The sequence below is a fragment of the Aphelocoma coerulescens genome, chromosome 31 (assembly GCF_041296385.1).
Source record: "Aphelocoma coerulescens isolate FSJ_1873_10779 chromosome 31, UR_Acoe_1.0, whole genome shotgun sequence".
NCBI classification, from domain to species: domain Eukaryota; kingdom Metazoa; phylum Chordata; class Aves; order Passeriformes; family Corvidae; genus Aphelocoma; species Aphelocoma coerulescens.
This window is the reverse complement of record NC_091044.1, coordinates 2,195,215-2,210,958: the sequence shown is the minus strand read 5'-3', so window position 1 is coordinate 2,210,958 and position 15,744 is coordinate 2,195,215. Positions and strand designations below refer to the sequence as shown.

General features: G+C 54.6%; 2 protein-coding genes across 2 annotated transcripts; one reads left to right on the top strand and one right to left on the bottom strand.

The window, feature by feature from the left end:
• The first annotated feature begins 187 nt into the window (after positions 1–187).
• GNG3 (G protein subunit gamma 3) lies at positions 188–2,329 on the top strand. Its single transcript, XM_068998180.1, has 3 exons — positions 188–240; positions 860–965; positions 1,622–2,329. The coding sequence occupies exons 2-3, from the start codon at positions 867–869 to the stop codon at positions 1,748–1,750; spliced, it is 228 nt and encodes a 75-aa protein (XP_068854281.1). The 5' UTR covers positions 188–240; positions 860–866; the 3' UTR covers positions 1,751–2,329.
• Positions 2,330–5,086: 2,757 nt separating this feature from the next.
• Positions 5,087–15,733, bottom strand: HNRNPUL2 (heterogeneous nuclear ribonucleoprotein U like 2). The gene is made up of 14 exons (XM_068998192.1): positions 14,981–15,733; positions 12,786–12,915; positions 12,076–12,152; positions 11,527–11,666; positions 11,019–11,109; positions 10,784–10,896; positions 10,016–10,282; positions 9,569–9,691; positions 9,129–9,257; positions 8,441–8,609; positions 7,646–7,846; positions 6,192–6,277; positions 5,818–5,925; positions 5,087–5,213 (listed from the first exon to the last, which is right to left on the bottom strand). Exons 1-14 carry the CDS (start codon positions 15,591–15,593, stop codon positions 5,145–5,147), a joined length of 2,316 nt encoding a protein of 771 aa, XP_068854293.1. The 5' UTR covers positions 15,594–15,733; the 3' UTR covers positions 5,087–5,144.
• Positions 15,734–15,744: the final 11 nt, after the last annotated feature.

Genomic DNA, 15,744 nt, shown 5'->3' with positions numbered 1-15,744 from the left:
TGGAAGGATTAGGGGGATCAAAATTTGGGAGGGGGTCCTCCTGAGCCTCCCCTTCCCCCACCCTGCGCAACCCCCCCATTTTTTGAGGTGGGGGGAGGGGATTTTTGAGCCCCCAAATTGGGGAGGGGGAAAGGAGGGGGAGCGGTGGGGGAGGGGCGTGGCCCCCTCCCCTCCCCCACCCCCCAGGCCCCGCCCCCTCCGAGCATCGCCGGGACCGGAGCGGCCGCGGGTCCTGCAGAGGTGGGGGAGGGGCGCGGGGGGATTTTGGGGGGTCCTTGGGGCGGGGGGAGGGGGATTAAGGGGGAGGGCAAAAAAAAATGGGGATTTTGGAGAAAAACGGGGAGAAAAAGGGGGGGAAGGATGGGGGGAGGAGGATTTGGGGGGATTTTGGGGGAGATTTTGGGGAGGGGGCAAAGGAAATTTGGGATTTGGGAGGGGGGGAAGGCAAATATGAGAATTTGGGGGTCGATTTTTGGGGTCCGGGGGTGGATTTGGGGTGGGTTTGGGGGCGTCAGGATGAGGGGGGAGGATTTGGGGGGGAGAATTTGGGGTTTAGGGGAGGATTTTGGGAGGGACTTGGGGGAATTTGGGGTCCTGGGAGGATTTAGGGGGATTTTATGGGGGGGGGGGGAGGAAATGAGGGGGGAATTTGGGGTGAAAATTTGGGATTTTTTTGGGGGTTCAGCCGAGAATTTTGGGGTTGGGGGGAAATTTGGAGGTTTAGGGGAGGATTTTGGGGCAGAGGGTTTTTTTCAGGGGGGAAACCTCATTTTCCTCGGGGATTTTCTTCGGGTTTTTTTTTTTTTGGTGGGGTTTTTGGGTTTTGGGGGGGTTCCCAAATTTTGGGGTGCCCCCGCAGCCCCCCCATGAAGGGCGAGCCCCCCCCCAGCAGCACCCTGAGCGTGGGCCAGGCCCGGAAAATGGTGGAGCAGCTGAAGATCGAGGCCAGCCTGTGCCGGGTGAAGGTCCGGGGGGGTAAAAAGGGGATTTGAGGGGTTAAAAGTGGATTTAGGGGGGGTAAAATGAGAATTTTGAGGGTAAAATGGGGATTTAGAGGAGTTTGGGGGGGTAAAAAGGGGATTTGGGGGTGGTTGGGGGGGTAAAAGGAGGGGTAAGGGCAAAATTTGGGATTTCAGGGTTGAATTTGAGGTTCTGGGGGTGGATTTGGGATTTCAGGGGTTATTGGGGTTGGGGTTTACAGGGGTATTTCTGGGGGCTCCAAGGTTGGATTTTGAGGTTTGAGGATTTAGGATTTTGAGGTCGAATTTTGAGGTTCCAGGTTGGATTTAGGAACTCAGGGGGTGTTTGGGGGGCTCCAGGTGCATTTTTGGGATTTCACAGTTGTGTGGAGGGGCTCAGTGGTGTTTCTGGGGTCTCGAATTTGGGAGTTCCAGGTGTGGTTTGGGGAATTCAAAAGGCGCATTTGGGATTTCAGGATGGAATTCAGGAATTCAGGGGGTGGTTTTGGGGGTTCTGGGGTTGAATTTTGGGTTCCAGGGGTGGATTTTGGGATGCAAGGTGTGTTTTTGTGGTTCCAGGGTGGTTTTGGGGGTTCCAGTTGTGCTTTTGGGGGTTCCAGTTGTGCTTTTGGGGTCCCTGACCCCGTTTTTCCCTGTGCCAGGTGTCCAAGGCGGCGGCGGAGCTGCTGAGTTACTGCGAGGCGCACGCCTGCGAGGATCCGCTGCTGACCCCGGTCCCCACCTCGGAGAATCCTTTCCGCGAGAAAAAATTCTTCTGTGCCCTCCTCTAGAGCCCCCCCCCCAAAATTTGGGGGACCTCCCCCTCACATTTTGAGGCACCCCCGCACCATTTAGGGCCGATTTCACCCCAAAAATGAGAAGCAAAAAGAGAGGGGTGGGGTCGCTTTGGGGGTTTTGGGGTTGCCCCCATGGCAAGGACCCCCCCCATAAATTGGGGACCCCCCAAAAAAGCCTTGGGGAGGTCCCAGCTCTGGAACTGGGGGGGGTTAAGGGGGTTTTGGGGTCCCCCAACCCCAAAAAGGCTTCAAGGATGGACTCAGGGAAGGTTCTGGAATGGGGGGACGGGGAGACCCCCTCCCCCTAAAAACATCCCCAGATTCCCCCCCTGTCACTCCCCACCCCTTCCTCAAAATGGGGACCCCCAAACTTTAGGACAACCTCCAAAATTCCTCATCTCTCACCTCCCCTCACCCCAAATTCTCGGGGTTCCTCTCCTCCAACACCGACCTGCACCCAAATTTAGGCTCTAATGGACCCCTAAAGCCTCGGCGGGGACTAAAAGGGGGGGTTCTCCCAATTTTGGGGGGTCCCTGGTGTGTCCCCCTCCCCAAATAAACACTTGGCGGCACAGACGGAGCCAGGGCCCTTTTTGGGGGTCCCGCAAAAAAAGGGGATGGGAGGGTGGGGTCCCCAAAATTGGGGGCAGAAGAGACAACTTGGGGAGGGGGAGGGAATTTGGAGTTGGGGGGATCGGGAGACCCCCAGAGGGAGCCGGGAAAGGGGGAGGGGGCAGAGAGAGGAATTTGGGGTTTGGGGGAAGAGGAATGGGAGGAAGGGAAAGGGGGGGAAGGAGGAAATGGGAAGAAAACGGGAAAAGGGAGGAAGAAGAAGGAGGAGGAGGACAAGGAAGGAGGAAAAAGGGGAGGATTAACGGGAAAGAGGAAGAAAGGAGGAGGAGGAGGAAGAAAAAAGGAGGAAGATCTCCATGAGAGCGCTGAGGGCCCCGCAGCCAGCATGGCGCCACCCCCGGCCTCCCCAGGCCGCCGCTCTCACCCCGCGCATGCGCCCGGCGCGAGCGGCGGCGCCAAGATGGCGCCTCCCAGCGCCCAAAATGGCGGCGCGCGGCGCGGCCTCCGCGCCCGCCTCCAAAATGGCGGCGGAAGGAAAAAAGGGCCCACGGGGGGGTCTTTGAGACGCCTCCGGCCCACGAGGGACCCCCCCAGGCCCACGCGGGACCTCCAAAAACGCTCTGGGGGAGCGGCGGAGGAGGAGCACCCGCTCTCTAATCCCCCCCTCCCCGCCATGTCACCGCATCCAAGATGGCGGCACCCACAACCCTCTTGTTGCCATGGCAACCGGACCCATGCCTGAGGCCTCGGAGCAGGCCCGGGCTGCGTAGAAACGAAATAAAGTAATTAAATCTTTAAGTGATTATTTAATTTATATTTTAATTGCTGCGTTCCACCTTAAAGTCGTTGGGGCTCCACAACAGCCTTGCAAATAGGCCCAGGACCGGGTCTGGACCCCCAGTCAGGCTCAAGGCCTGAAACCAGGCCCAGGCCTAAGACGAGGCCCTGCCCCCTTAATCCAGGCCCCCCAAAAACCCCCAGGACCCCCAACCCAGGCCCCAAAATCAAGCCCAGCTCCAAATCCTTTAAACCAGGCCCAGGTTCGCACTCAAGAACAGGTTTAAGCCCCATAACCAGGTTTAAGCCCAATAACAAGATCCAGATCGAGATTTGAGCCCCCAAACCCAGGTTTAAGCCCCAAAACCAGTGCCTGGACCGAGTTTAAACCCCCAACCTCCTCTAAACCCAGTTAACCGCCCCCCAGACCCAGTTTTAACCCCTCCAAGCCTCCCCCAAGCCCAGTTTTAACCCCTGCAAAGACACAAACTGAGGCTCCCCTGGGCTCAAGCGAATTTTCTTTATTTCTAAAAAGGGACAAAACCGCCCTACACGGCCTGGGGGGAGGGGTCGGGGGGGTCACAGGGTCAAGGTCGGGGTCAAGCTCACCCCTCCCCCACCTGCGGCCGCGACTACAACGGACCGGGGGGGCAGCGGCGTCGGAATTGGGATTTTTCTGTCACTTCTGACCCCAAAAAACGGAAGAAACGACCACCAAAAAGAGGAGAAATGCGGTGAAAAACAGCCGGGGGAGGGGCTGGGAATTATCCCCAAAACCAGGGAAAAAAAGGGAATTTTTTCATGGATTTTCGTGGTTATTTTGGGTTTAAGTGTTTTTTTTTTTTTTTTTGGGCATTTTTGTTTTATTTAAAAAGGACCCGAAAAACTCCAAAAGCGGCAGCAGCGCCGCCCCCTCCCCCCCCCAAAAATCCCAATTTTGGGTTTTTTTTGGGGAGGGTTTCTCACGCTGGGGGTTGGGAAATGGGGTGGGGGAGGAGGGAGGAAAAAAGTCCCAAAATCCCAAAGAGACAACAAAAAACACCCCCAAAAGAACAAAATTAAAAGAAACCAAATTAAAAATCCCCCAAATAAAAGAATAAAAACTCCCAAATTTTCCTGAAAATGCCCCAAAAATCAACCCCACAAAATCCCATATTCCCCCCAAAAAGCCCAAAAATTAAAGGAAAAAACAGCCATTTTTGAGAGGCTCCACTAATTAAGAGCCACGTTAATTAATGGGGGTTCCCTGCTAATTAAGGAGCCCCCATTAATGAGGGACCCTCATTAATGAACCCTAATTAATGCAATTAATGAAGGGCCCCCCCATTAATTAATGAAAAACCCCTCAGTAACAGTAATTAAGGACCCCCTGAGGGGGGAGGGGAGGATTCGGGGTCTCCCCAGTGCCCAACCCCCTCCTTTTCCCTGGGAATTCCCCCAAAATTCATCAAATTCCTTCCAAATCTCCCCAAAACAATTCCAGCATTTTCCAGGGAAATTTAATTAAGGGGAACAGGGGGGAGGAGAAGATTTGGGGGGAATTTCTTGCCCCTTTTCCCACTTTTTCTCCCCAAAACCCCTCCCCCAACCCCCAAAACTCCCCAGCAAGGAAAATTTTCCCGTTTTTCCCCCAAATCCGCCACTTCCCACCCCTCCCCCACTGGGCTGGGGGTGGGGGGAGGGGCGTGTCCGGTTTTTGGGGACCCCCCCGCCCCTCCCCCACCGCCAAAATGTGGAATTTTTCCCTCTTTTTTTTTTTATACAATTACAACAAAATTCTTTCAACAAACTTTAAAAAAAAAAAATTTACATTTTCCATCTTTTTTTTTTTTTGCTTTTTTTTCATTTTTTTCCCCCCACTTTTTTTTTTGTTGTTTTTTTTTTTTCTTTTCCCCTCCCCCCTCCCCCTTTTTTTTTTTTCCAACCCCTCCCCCCCCTCCCCATTTCTTTTTTCCCGTTTTTCCCCTCCCCCCACCCCTCCACCCCCTCCCCAAAATTTTCTGGGAATCTTTTTGGGATTGGCCGCCACGGCCGGGGTTCACCGGTACCCCTGGTAGCCGTAGTAGTTCCTGTAGTACCGGTCTCTGTCCTGGTAGTAGTTCTGCCACTGGGGGAGGGTTAAACTGGTTAAACTGGGAGGCACTGGGAGACTGAATCGCAGTAATAAAACCCCAAATCCACCCCTGTCCTGTTTTCCCGAAAACCCCCAAGTTTCACCCCAAAACTCCCATTAAAATCCATTATTCCCTGCTTTCACAACCAGGAGTAAACTGGGAAGGGTCTTACTGGTTAAACTGGGAGGGACGGAGAGGCTGAACCCCAATAATAAAACTCCCAAATTCCCCCAGTTCCACCCCAAAATTCCATTAAAATCAGCAATTTCTGGGTTTTACAACCTGAAGTAACCCTGTAACAACCCTGGTGTAAACCCCAGTTTAAGCCCAGCCCAATCCCAGTTTAACCTCAGTATAAATCCCAGTTTAACCCCGGTGTAAATCCCAGTTTAACCCCAGCCCAGTCCCAGTTTAACCCCAGTGTAAACCCCAGTTTAAGCCCAGCCCAATCCCAGTTTAATCTCAGTATAAATCCCAGTTTAACCCCGGTGTAAATCCCAGTTTAACCCCAGTCTAAATCCCAGTTTAACCCCGGCCTAATCCCAGTTTAACCCCGGTCTAACCCCAGTGTAAACCCCAGTTGAAGCCCAGCCCCACCTCGCGGTTGTACTGCCGGTAGTAGTCGCGGTATCTGTTGTAGTCGTAGTCGCGGCCGTAGAACCGATCGTCGTAGCCCCGGTAGCGCTCGTAGAAGTTCCGGTAGCCCTGGGAGGGGGGAAGACCGGTTAGAACCAGTAAAAACCAGTTCAGACCGGCGGGAAGTGGCCAGGGAATGACCCGGAAGTGACCCAGAAGTGGCAGGAATTGGTCAGGAAGCGGCTGGGAGGTGCCCGGGAAGCAGCAGGAAGTGGGAAATGCCCCCAAACCACCCCAGAAACGCCCGGAATGACCCGGAAGTGCCCCGGAAGTGCCCCGGAAGCAGCGGGAAGCCCGGGTTCCCCGGCAGTGCCCGAAGCCCCCTCGGCGCTCACCCCGCGGTTGCCGGGCTGCCCCCAGTACTGCGGCTGCTGCTGCCCCCCGTACACGCGGCTGTCGTAGCCCCGGCGCTGCCCCCCCACTGCGGGACGGGAACGGCGGCGGATCAGGGCGGGCGGCCGGGAATGCTCCCCGAAACCCAGCCCGAATCCAGCCCAGGATCCCAGCCAAAATCCCAGTATCCTATCCCAAACCCATCCCAAATCCCACCCCAAAACCCCACCCCTGTATCCCAAATCCATTCCAAATCCATCCCAAATCCCACCCCAAAATCCCACCCCTGTATCCCAAACCCATCCCAAATCCCACCCCAAAATCCCACCCCTGTATCCCAAACCCATCCCAAATCCCACCCCAAAACCCCACCCCTATATCCCAAATCCATTCCAAATCCATTCCAAATCCCACCCCAAAATCCCACCCCTGTATCCCAAATCCATTCCAAATCCCACCCCAAAATCCCAATCCCATCCCACCCCTGTATCCCAAATCCATTCCAAATCCTACCCCAAGTCCCATCCCAAACCCATCCTAAATCCCATCCCTTTATCCCATAAAACCCAGCCCAAATCCCACCCCGGTATTCTGCCCCAAAATCCCTGTGTCCCATCCCAAATCCTGTAAAATCCAGCCCAAAATCCCCTCCCAAATTCCACTGTTCCCTCCCCACATCTCCCTATCCCATTTCTCCCTTGCTTTTCCCTCCCCAAATCCCAATTTTACCAATTTCCCGCCCGTTTCCCCCTGACCGTATCCCTGGCCACGGTTGCAGTTATTCCAGCAGTTCCCAGATCCCATTTTTCCCCCTTTTAGCCCCATTTCCCCCTGACTGTATCCCTGGCCGTGGTTGTGGTTACTCTGGTGGTTCCCAGATCCCATTTTTCCCCCTTTTAGCCCCATTTCCCCCCCGTTTCCCCCTGATCATATCCCTGGCCACAGCTGCAGTTACTCCAGTGGTTCCCAGATCCCATTTTTCCCCCTTTCAGCCCCGTTTCCCCCTGACCGTATCCCTGGCCACAGCTGCAGTTATTCCAGCAGTTCCCAGATCCCATTTTTCCCCCTTTTAGCCCCATTTCCCCCGTTTCCCCCTGACCGTATCCCTGGCCATGGCTGCAGTTATTCCAGCAGTTCCCATATCCCATTTTTCCCCCTTTCAGCCCCGTTTCCCCCTGGCCGTATCCCTGGCCGCGGTTGCAGTTATTCCAGCAGTTCCCAGATCCCATTTTTCCCCCTTTCAGCCCCGTTTCCCCCCCGTTTCCCCCTGACCGTATCCCTGGCTGCGGTTGCAGTTATTCCAGCAGTTCCCATATCCCATTTTTCCCCCTTTCAGCCCCATTTCCCCCTGACCGTATCCCTGGCCACAGCTGCAGTTACTCCAGCGGTTCCCAGATCCCATTTTTCCCCCTTTCAGCCCCGTTTCCCCCCCGTTTCCCCCCCGTTTCCCCCTGACCGTATCCCTGGCCGCGGTTGCGGTTCTGCCGGTTGCGCTTGTTGCGGTTGTTGCGGCGGTTCCCGCGCTTCTCCGAGGGCGGCAGCAGCTTCCGCGCCTCCTCCTTCCAGCGCAGCACCAGCGGCTGCGCCTCGTCCCGGCCCAGCTCCCCGAACAGCACCTCGTCCACGTACTCGCTCTTCTCCGGGATCGAGTAGTTGGCTGTGGGAAAAACCCCGGGGAAAATCAGCCCAAAAATGGGAAAATAAAAACAAACAAAAAAACCAACCAGAATTGACCCAGAGAAAAGCGGCACCGTGAGTCCAAAAAAGGGGGAAAAAAATCCTGGGTGTAAGCACCAAAAAGCAGGAAAAAATCTCTTCTGTGAGTCCCAAAACAATGCGAAATTCCACAATTTACCCGGGAAAAAACAGTGCTGAGTCCCAAAAAATGGGAAGAAGTCGAGGAAAAATCCACACCATCAGCCCCACGAAATAGGAAAATTCCAAAATTTACCCGCAAAAAATCCATGCCTGAGTCCCAAAAAAAGGGAAAACTCAAAGAGTTCCTTCAAGGAAAAAAATCCCCTCTGTGAGCCCTAAACAAGGGAAAATCCCAGAATTTTCCTGGGAAAAATCCACCCCATGAGTCCCAAAAAAAAAGAAAAATTCCACAATTTTCTGGGTGTCGCTTCCAGGGAAAAAACCCCTTCCACAAACCCCAAAGAAGCAGAAAACTCCACGTTTTTCCCCTCACGGGGTTCTTCCACATTTTTCTCATCATTTTCCATGTTTTTCCTTCCCGTTTTTCCCCCACCTTTCATCTCGAGCATGACGGACTCGGGGACGTCGTCGCCCTCGGCCTCGCGGCGCTGCTCCAGGCGCTGCTCCCACTCCGGCTCCGGCGGGACGATCACCACGACTTTCCGGGAAAAGCCCTTGAAGGCCGAGAGCTTCCGGCGCTGCCCCGAGTTGTAGACGTTGCACTGGGGGGGAAAAAAAACGGGAATGTGGGGAAAACACGGCGAGTTCGAGGGCTGGGACGGGGATTTGAGGTCTGCCATGAGAACTTTCGGGGTGGTGAGCCCTGACTTTTGAGTTTTCCAAGGATGCCTGGTTGAGGATGAAATGGGATTTGGGGGGGGGGGGTGGATTATCCTGGGTTTTTGGGGTGCTTATCTGGGATTTTGGGCTTTCCTAGGATACCTGTCTGAGGATGAAATGGGGATTTTTGGGGGGAAGTTGTGTGGTGTTTTCCAAGGATTTCCAAGGAAATTTTCCTGGGATTTTGGGGGTTGATGAAATGGGAATTTTTGGGGGTGGTTATCCGGGATTTCAGGCTTTCCCACGACACGTGGCGGAGGACAAAATGTGCATTTTTAGAGGAGATTTTTGAGGTGATTATTCCAGATTCCTGGGGCTCTCGGGGTGGTTCTATCACGTTTTTGGGGGCGGTTTCCCGGCTTTCTGCGCTGCGTTCCCGGGATCTGGCTGTCCCGGGATACCTGGTCGAGGATGAAGTTGCGGCGGGCGCGGGGGGCGATCTGCACCAGCTTGCTAAGGCACTGCGCCGCCTGCTGAGTCAGCAGCTCCCGGCTCTTGGCGTCCAACTCCTCCGGCTCCGGCCCCCGCGTCTGCCGGGAATCGGGAATGAGGGCAGGGAAGGGGCTGGGGGAGCTCCAGGGAGATCCCGAGGGTTTGAGCCCAGCAGGAGGAGCTGGAGCGGCCTCAGAGAGGGGGGAGAGCCTGGAGAGAGCTCTGGAAATCCCAAAAATCCCCAAAATCTCATTCCATCCCATTATCCCATGCCAGCCCCAAGGATCCTATCCCATTTATCCCATCCACCCACCACAACATCCCCACCCCAGAACCCCCATCCCACCCCATTATTCCCAGTCCATCCCACCATTCCCACCCCCAATTCCTGGGACATCTCCCCGCTGACCCTGAGCTGGTGCAGGACCCTCTCGGTGCCCAGGATGTTGTAGCGCTTGTCTCGGTTTTCCTGGGAATGTTTCTGTGCCCACTGCGTCTTCCCGGAGCCCGGGAGCCCCACCATGAGCAGCACCTGGCAGGGGAGGGAAATTCCGGGATGGGACACCAGGATTCCCAGCGGATCCACGGAGAAGGATCAGTACTGGCATTCCCAGCTGATCCAGAGGCAGCAACACCAGGACTCCCAGCGGAGCCGCACCGGGATTCACAACGGATCCACGGGGAAGGATCAACACTGGGATCCCCAAGGGATCCGAAGGGAGCTGAGCCACGATTCCCAGTGCATCCAGAGCAACAGGGTACCGGGATTCCCACCGGGATTCTCACCGGGACTCCCACCGGGATGGGGCCCCACCCCCCCCATTCCCAGCGCAATTCCCACACCATTCCCGCTGACCTCGCACTCCTCGGTGCTCTTGGGCCCCGGCGGGGTCCGGACGCGCTCCGGCGCCGGCACGGCGTGGATGAAGACGAAGCCGTCGGGGACGGGCGCGGGCGGCTCCGGGCGCTGCCCGAAGTTCAGCTCCACGGCGCAGCCCTTGCACAGCACGTGCGGCAGCAGCGCCCGCTCGCCCAGGGAATCCTTCGGGATCTGGAACGCCGAGCCCAGGTCCTGCCCGTTCTTGGAGAACGACAGCTCCACCAGCTCCGCGCCCTCGAAGTCCTGCGGGAACGGCGGATTTGGGGCAAAACCCGGCAGGTTTGCTGCTCCCAGCAACGCTGCTCTGAGGTTTTTCCCAGGTTTCACGGCTTTTCCTGATTTTTCCAAGTTTTTTCCCGATTTTTGCAGGTTCTCCCCTGATTTTTCAAACTTTTCCTGATTTTCCCAGGGCTTCCCCCCAGTTTTCCTCACCAAAGAGCAGCTGATGACATCACAGATTTAGGGAAAAACCAAGCACATTTCCCGCTCCTAGCAACACCCCTTTGTCGTTTTCCCCCAACTTTTCCTGATTTTTCCAGATTTTTTCTTAATTTTCCCTGATTTTTCCACGTTTCCCCCCCAATTTTTCCAAATTTTCCCTGATCTTCCTAGGCTTTTCCCCCAATTTTTCCACATTTCCTCCTAATTTTCCCTAAGCTTTCAGCATTTTCTGAGGTTTCCCCCCAATCTTCCCTGTTTTTTCCAGGTTTTGCCCCATTTTTTCCCATTTTCCCGTTCCCTCACCGCGAAGCAGCCGATGACGTCGTTTTCCCCGAAGCTCTCCCCGAATTCCTCGAATTTCCCATTTTCCACCTTCAGCCCCCGCCCATCGAAGCCATAGGAAAACTCATCCTCACCTGGAACGGGGCAAAACAAACAGGATTTGATAGATTCCAATGGATTTTGAGTTAGATTTTGGGGTAGATTTGGGGATTTTGGGGTGGATTTGGGGATTTTGGGGTGGACTTGGAGCTCTCACCCAGCTGGGAGTGGGAGAAATCCACGGACCAGCCCACCCGGAGCAGCGGCACCTCGGAGCTGCCCTCCTTCATCGGGAGATTCTGTGTCACCTGCAGGGGAAAATTCAGGATTTGCGGCACGGAAAGGGCTAAAGTGGCAGCAAAAATCTCCCAACAGCCCCAAAAGGCCTAAAAACCCCCCAAAACAGGCACAAACCCCCTAAAACTGACCCTAAAACCCCTAAAACAGATCCCAAAAGGTCCCAAAATGCCCTCAAAAGTCCTAAAATTGACCCAAAATGACCCAAAACCCATGGAAAGTGTCCTAAAATCAGCCAAAAATGCCTCAAATCCCACCCAAAAAACCCTAAACCCCCCAAGGAAACCCTAAACCCCCCAAAAAGCCCCGAAATTCCCTTTTTGCCCCCCTCTACCTCCCTCCCTCCACTCCCTGGCCAATCCCAGCTCCCCCAGCCCCATCCCAAGGACTCTTTTCCCAATGTGCCCCCGGATGCCGGGGTCGCCCACCTTGGCCTGGAAGCAGACGCGGCCCCGGGTGACGCCGTGGGTGCTGCGGGCGCCGGCCCAGAGCCCCGGGAAGCGCTCGGAGAAGAGCGGCTGCCCCCCGTAACGGTCCCGGCTCGCCCGGAACTGCAGGTCCGACGTGTCTGCGGGGAGAATTCCTTGATTCCCATCCCAAACCCAGCCGAAACCCATGAAATCGGCACCAAAATCCCTTAAATTATCCTGAAACTCCGGCTGGAATTGAGGCAGAGCGGCCTTGGATCCGGAAACGGCAGAAAGGGCTCAAATCGTCCCAAAAATCCACCTTGGATTGAGCCAAACCCACCTGAAATCCCAAAACTCCTCAACTTCTCCACAAACCCACCTTGGGTTGAGCCGAATCCACCTCAAATCATCCCAAAAAATTCCCAAATCCCACAAAAACATCCATATAGCTCAAAATCCCCCCCCTCTTCCCTAAATCCTCCAAAAACACCTCAAATCCCAAAACAAGTTTGTCAATTCATCCCAGAAACTCCCGAAAATTCCCAAAAATTTCTGAAATTCCCGTACAGGTGTCGAGGATCACGAGGGTCTCGTCCTCTTCCCCCTCTGGCGGCTCCTCCTCTGGTGGTGGCGGAGATTTGGATCTGTGGGATGGGGGGAAAACCCCAAATTCTGGAGGGGAATTCCCAAATCCAGGGGGCAGAAACTTCTGGGGATCCCAAAATCCCTGGGGATTATTTTTGGGGCCCCCAAACTCCCAGAAAATCCCAAAATACACAGGAATTGTGCAGCTCCCAAACTTCCAGGCTCTCCAGTGTTTGGGATCCCATTTTTTGGGGGTCCCAAATCCCCAAGAAACCCCAAAATCCTTGGGAATTCCCTGATTTTGGGAGTCTCAGGGGTGATCCCAGCTCTGGGGAGCGATCCAGGCTCTCCAATCCTTTGGGATCCCGGTTTTTGGAGGTTCCAAACCCCGAAATAATCCCAAAATCCAAGGGAATTCCCTCATTTTGGGAGCTCTGCAGAGTCTCGGGAGCGATCCCAACTTTGGAAATGCCCTCGATCCTTTGGGATCGCTGCTTCGGGGCTCCCCAAACCCCCTGAAAATCCCCAAAATCCTCGGAATTCCCTCTCACCAGCTGCAAATTTCCCCAATTCCTGGAGCTCTGCAGAGCCTCTGGGGCGACCCAGGCCCTCCAACCCTTGGAGATCTCAATTTCTCAGACCCCAAACCGCCCAGAATTCCCAGAAAACTCCCAAAATTCCGGGATTCCCACCGGCTGTTGTAGGCCTCCTCGCGGAACTCGTGGTAGGCGCGGCCGTGCTCGTCCTTCTCGTCCCGCAGCCGCTTCACCCCGCGCCGCTCCCCCTCCGACCCCGCCGCCTTGGACTTCTCCTCCTCATCCCCTGCAAAACAGCCCCGAATTCCAGCTTTTTCCCAAGGAAAAATAAACTGGGAAAAACTGGGCGGCGAAACTCCGGCGTCGCCAGGATGAAAACGTGGCGGGAATTGTGCTAAATTCTGCTAAAAAAAGTGATTTAAAGCGAATTATTCTCGGAGTTTTAATGGATTTCCCAGGTTTTCAAGGTTGAAATGTGGCTAACAGTCCAATTTTTTCCTCAAAAAGTGACTTAAACCAAGACACTCCACCAAAACTTTGGGTTTTTCCGGTTTTCAGAGTGCTGAAATGTGGTAAAAATGCAGACTTTTTTCTCTTTAAAGAATCAACTGAACAGGGACATTCCATGAAAATTTTTGAGTTTTAACATATTTTTCTGCCTTTAGAGGCCAAAAGTAGCAAAAACTACAATTTTTTTCCTCAACTGAGACATTCCATGAAAATCTTTACAGATTTAACGCATTTTCCAGCCTTTAGAGTGGAAAAAAGTAGCTAAAATTCCAATTTTTTCCTTAAAAGTGAATTTAAACAACGTATCGCATGGAAACTTGGGAGTTTTAAAACGTGGCTAAAATTCCAACTTCTTCCTTAAAGAAACAACTAAACCAAGACATTCCACGAAACCGAACATTTTTAACGGATTTTCCCAGTTTTAATCCCAACCTTTCCCCCCAAAATGCTCCAAACCCTTCCTGTTATTTCTACTCCCCATAAACACGAATCTAAAGGCATCAAACATCCCAAAACCGGTGGAAAATTGGGATTTCTGGCCAAAATTAAACCCTGGGAAGCAGAAATTCCCACCTGGAATGGGGGAATAGGTGAAAGAAACATCTACAAAAAATGCTTAGTTCTTAAATAATGAAAATTTCCACTGGGATTTTCCATGGAAAAGGAAAAATTTGGGATGAAAATCTGCTGGTTAATTAAAAACCAGATAATCTCAATTAAAAACCGGTTAAATCCAACAATAAAATCCAAGGAAACACCAAAACTTCCCAAATTTTCACTTCTTCAACCAAAAAGAAAAAACAAACCCAAACCTCAAAAACTTGGAAATATTTCCATAAAATACAAGTTCTAATACTTTTCCAATACCCCATAATACGAATTTTTCAACTTTTATCCCATAAAAATCAAAGTTCGGGATAAAAAAAGGGAATACTTGCATTTTATTCCCAACAAAATCCTGTCCCCGGATGATCCCTGACACTAATCTCTCCAAAATCAAGATTTTCCCCTCGAAATCCAGGATTTTCCCCTCAAAACTCAACATTTTCCACTCAAAAATCAAGCTCTTTCCCTCAAAACCAGAATTTTCCGCTCAGAAACCAGGACTTCCCACCCCCAAACGAGGATTGTTCCCTCTAAATCCCTAAACTTTTCCCAAACACCAAAATTTCTCCTTAAAAAAAAATCCCTAATTTTCCCAACACTTTCCCTCTGGATTACTCCTTCAAATCCAACACTTTTCCTCTCAAAATCAGGAATATCCCCCCCAAAAAATTAATAAAAAGATCTTTCCCTCCAAAACCTGAGTTTTCCCCGCATCCCAGATTTTTTCCTTAAAAATCCAGGATTTTCCCCGACTTTCCCCCCCAAATCCAGGCTCTTTTCCCAAAATCTAGAGCAAAACACTCGGAATTCATTAATTCCAGTAATTCCATTGATTTCCCCCCAACCCGCGGCTCCAAAGAAACTCCAAACTCAATTTTCCCCCGCTTTTCCCCCCCCCCCCCCCAAATCCCGATTTTCCTGCTCCAATCCCAACTCTGAGGCAACGGGAATGAGATTTAATCCCAAATTTTGGCCTTCCCAGACGGAAGAAATCCCCCCCCCCCAAAATCCTTGGGATCCTCCCACCAAAATGTGGGAATAGGGGGGCTGGGATGAGGCCGGAATTGGGATTTATGGGGGGGGAGAAATGGGAATTTTGGGGGGGGGAAGGACATGAGGAGTCCCTTCCGGGGATGCTTCCCGATGATCTGGGGGCCCCTTCCCGGTTCTTTTCCCGGTTCCGGGGGTTCTTTCCCGGTTCCGGGGGTCCCTCCCGAGGCTCCCCCATCGCTCACCCGCCTGCGCTTCCTCCTCCTTGGCCTCGGCCGCGGCCGCTTCGTCCCCGCTGGGCGCCTCCTCCGGCGGCCGCTCGGCCCCGTTCACGCCGCCGCCGCCGCCGCCGCCTCCCTCGGCCCCTTCAGCCTCGGCCTCGGCCGCCGCTCCCTCCTCCTGCGGCGGCTGCAGCGGCTCCGACCCCGCGGGCTCGGCCGGGGCCGCCTCCTCTTCCTCCTCCTCCTCCTCCTCCCCGGGGGGGCCGGGCTGGGCCGGGGCCGCCTCGGGGGCCGCGGCGGCCGCTTCGTCCTCATCCGCCAGCAGCGCTTCCTCGTCCTCCTCGTCCTCTTCCTCCTCCTCCTCCTCTTCCTCCTCCTCCTCCTCCTCCTCATCCCCTCCGTGGGGCCGCCCGCCCGGGCCTCCCGCCGGCCCCGCTTCCCCTCCGCAGCTCGAGGCCGCGGCCGGGCCTCCCCCGCCGCCGCCGCCGCCGCCTTCCTCGGGCCCCGCCGCCAACATCTCGGCGTCCAGGGCCTCCTGCAGCCGCTGCGCCAGCTCCACCTTCAGCCCGCGGGCGTCCAGGCCGCGCCGGCCCAGCTCGGCCCGCAGCTCGGTCACCTTCAGCCGCTTCACGTCCATGGCGGGGCCGGTGTGTGGGGAGGGGGGGGGGAAAGGGGACACGGGGCGGGGGGGGGAAGGGAAGCGGAAGCGCGGGCGCGCTGAGGCGGCGGCGCCGAGGCCGGAGCGCGAGGCCGGGCCGGGCCCTGAGGCCGCGGGGCGGGGACTGGGG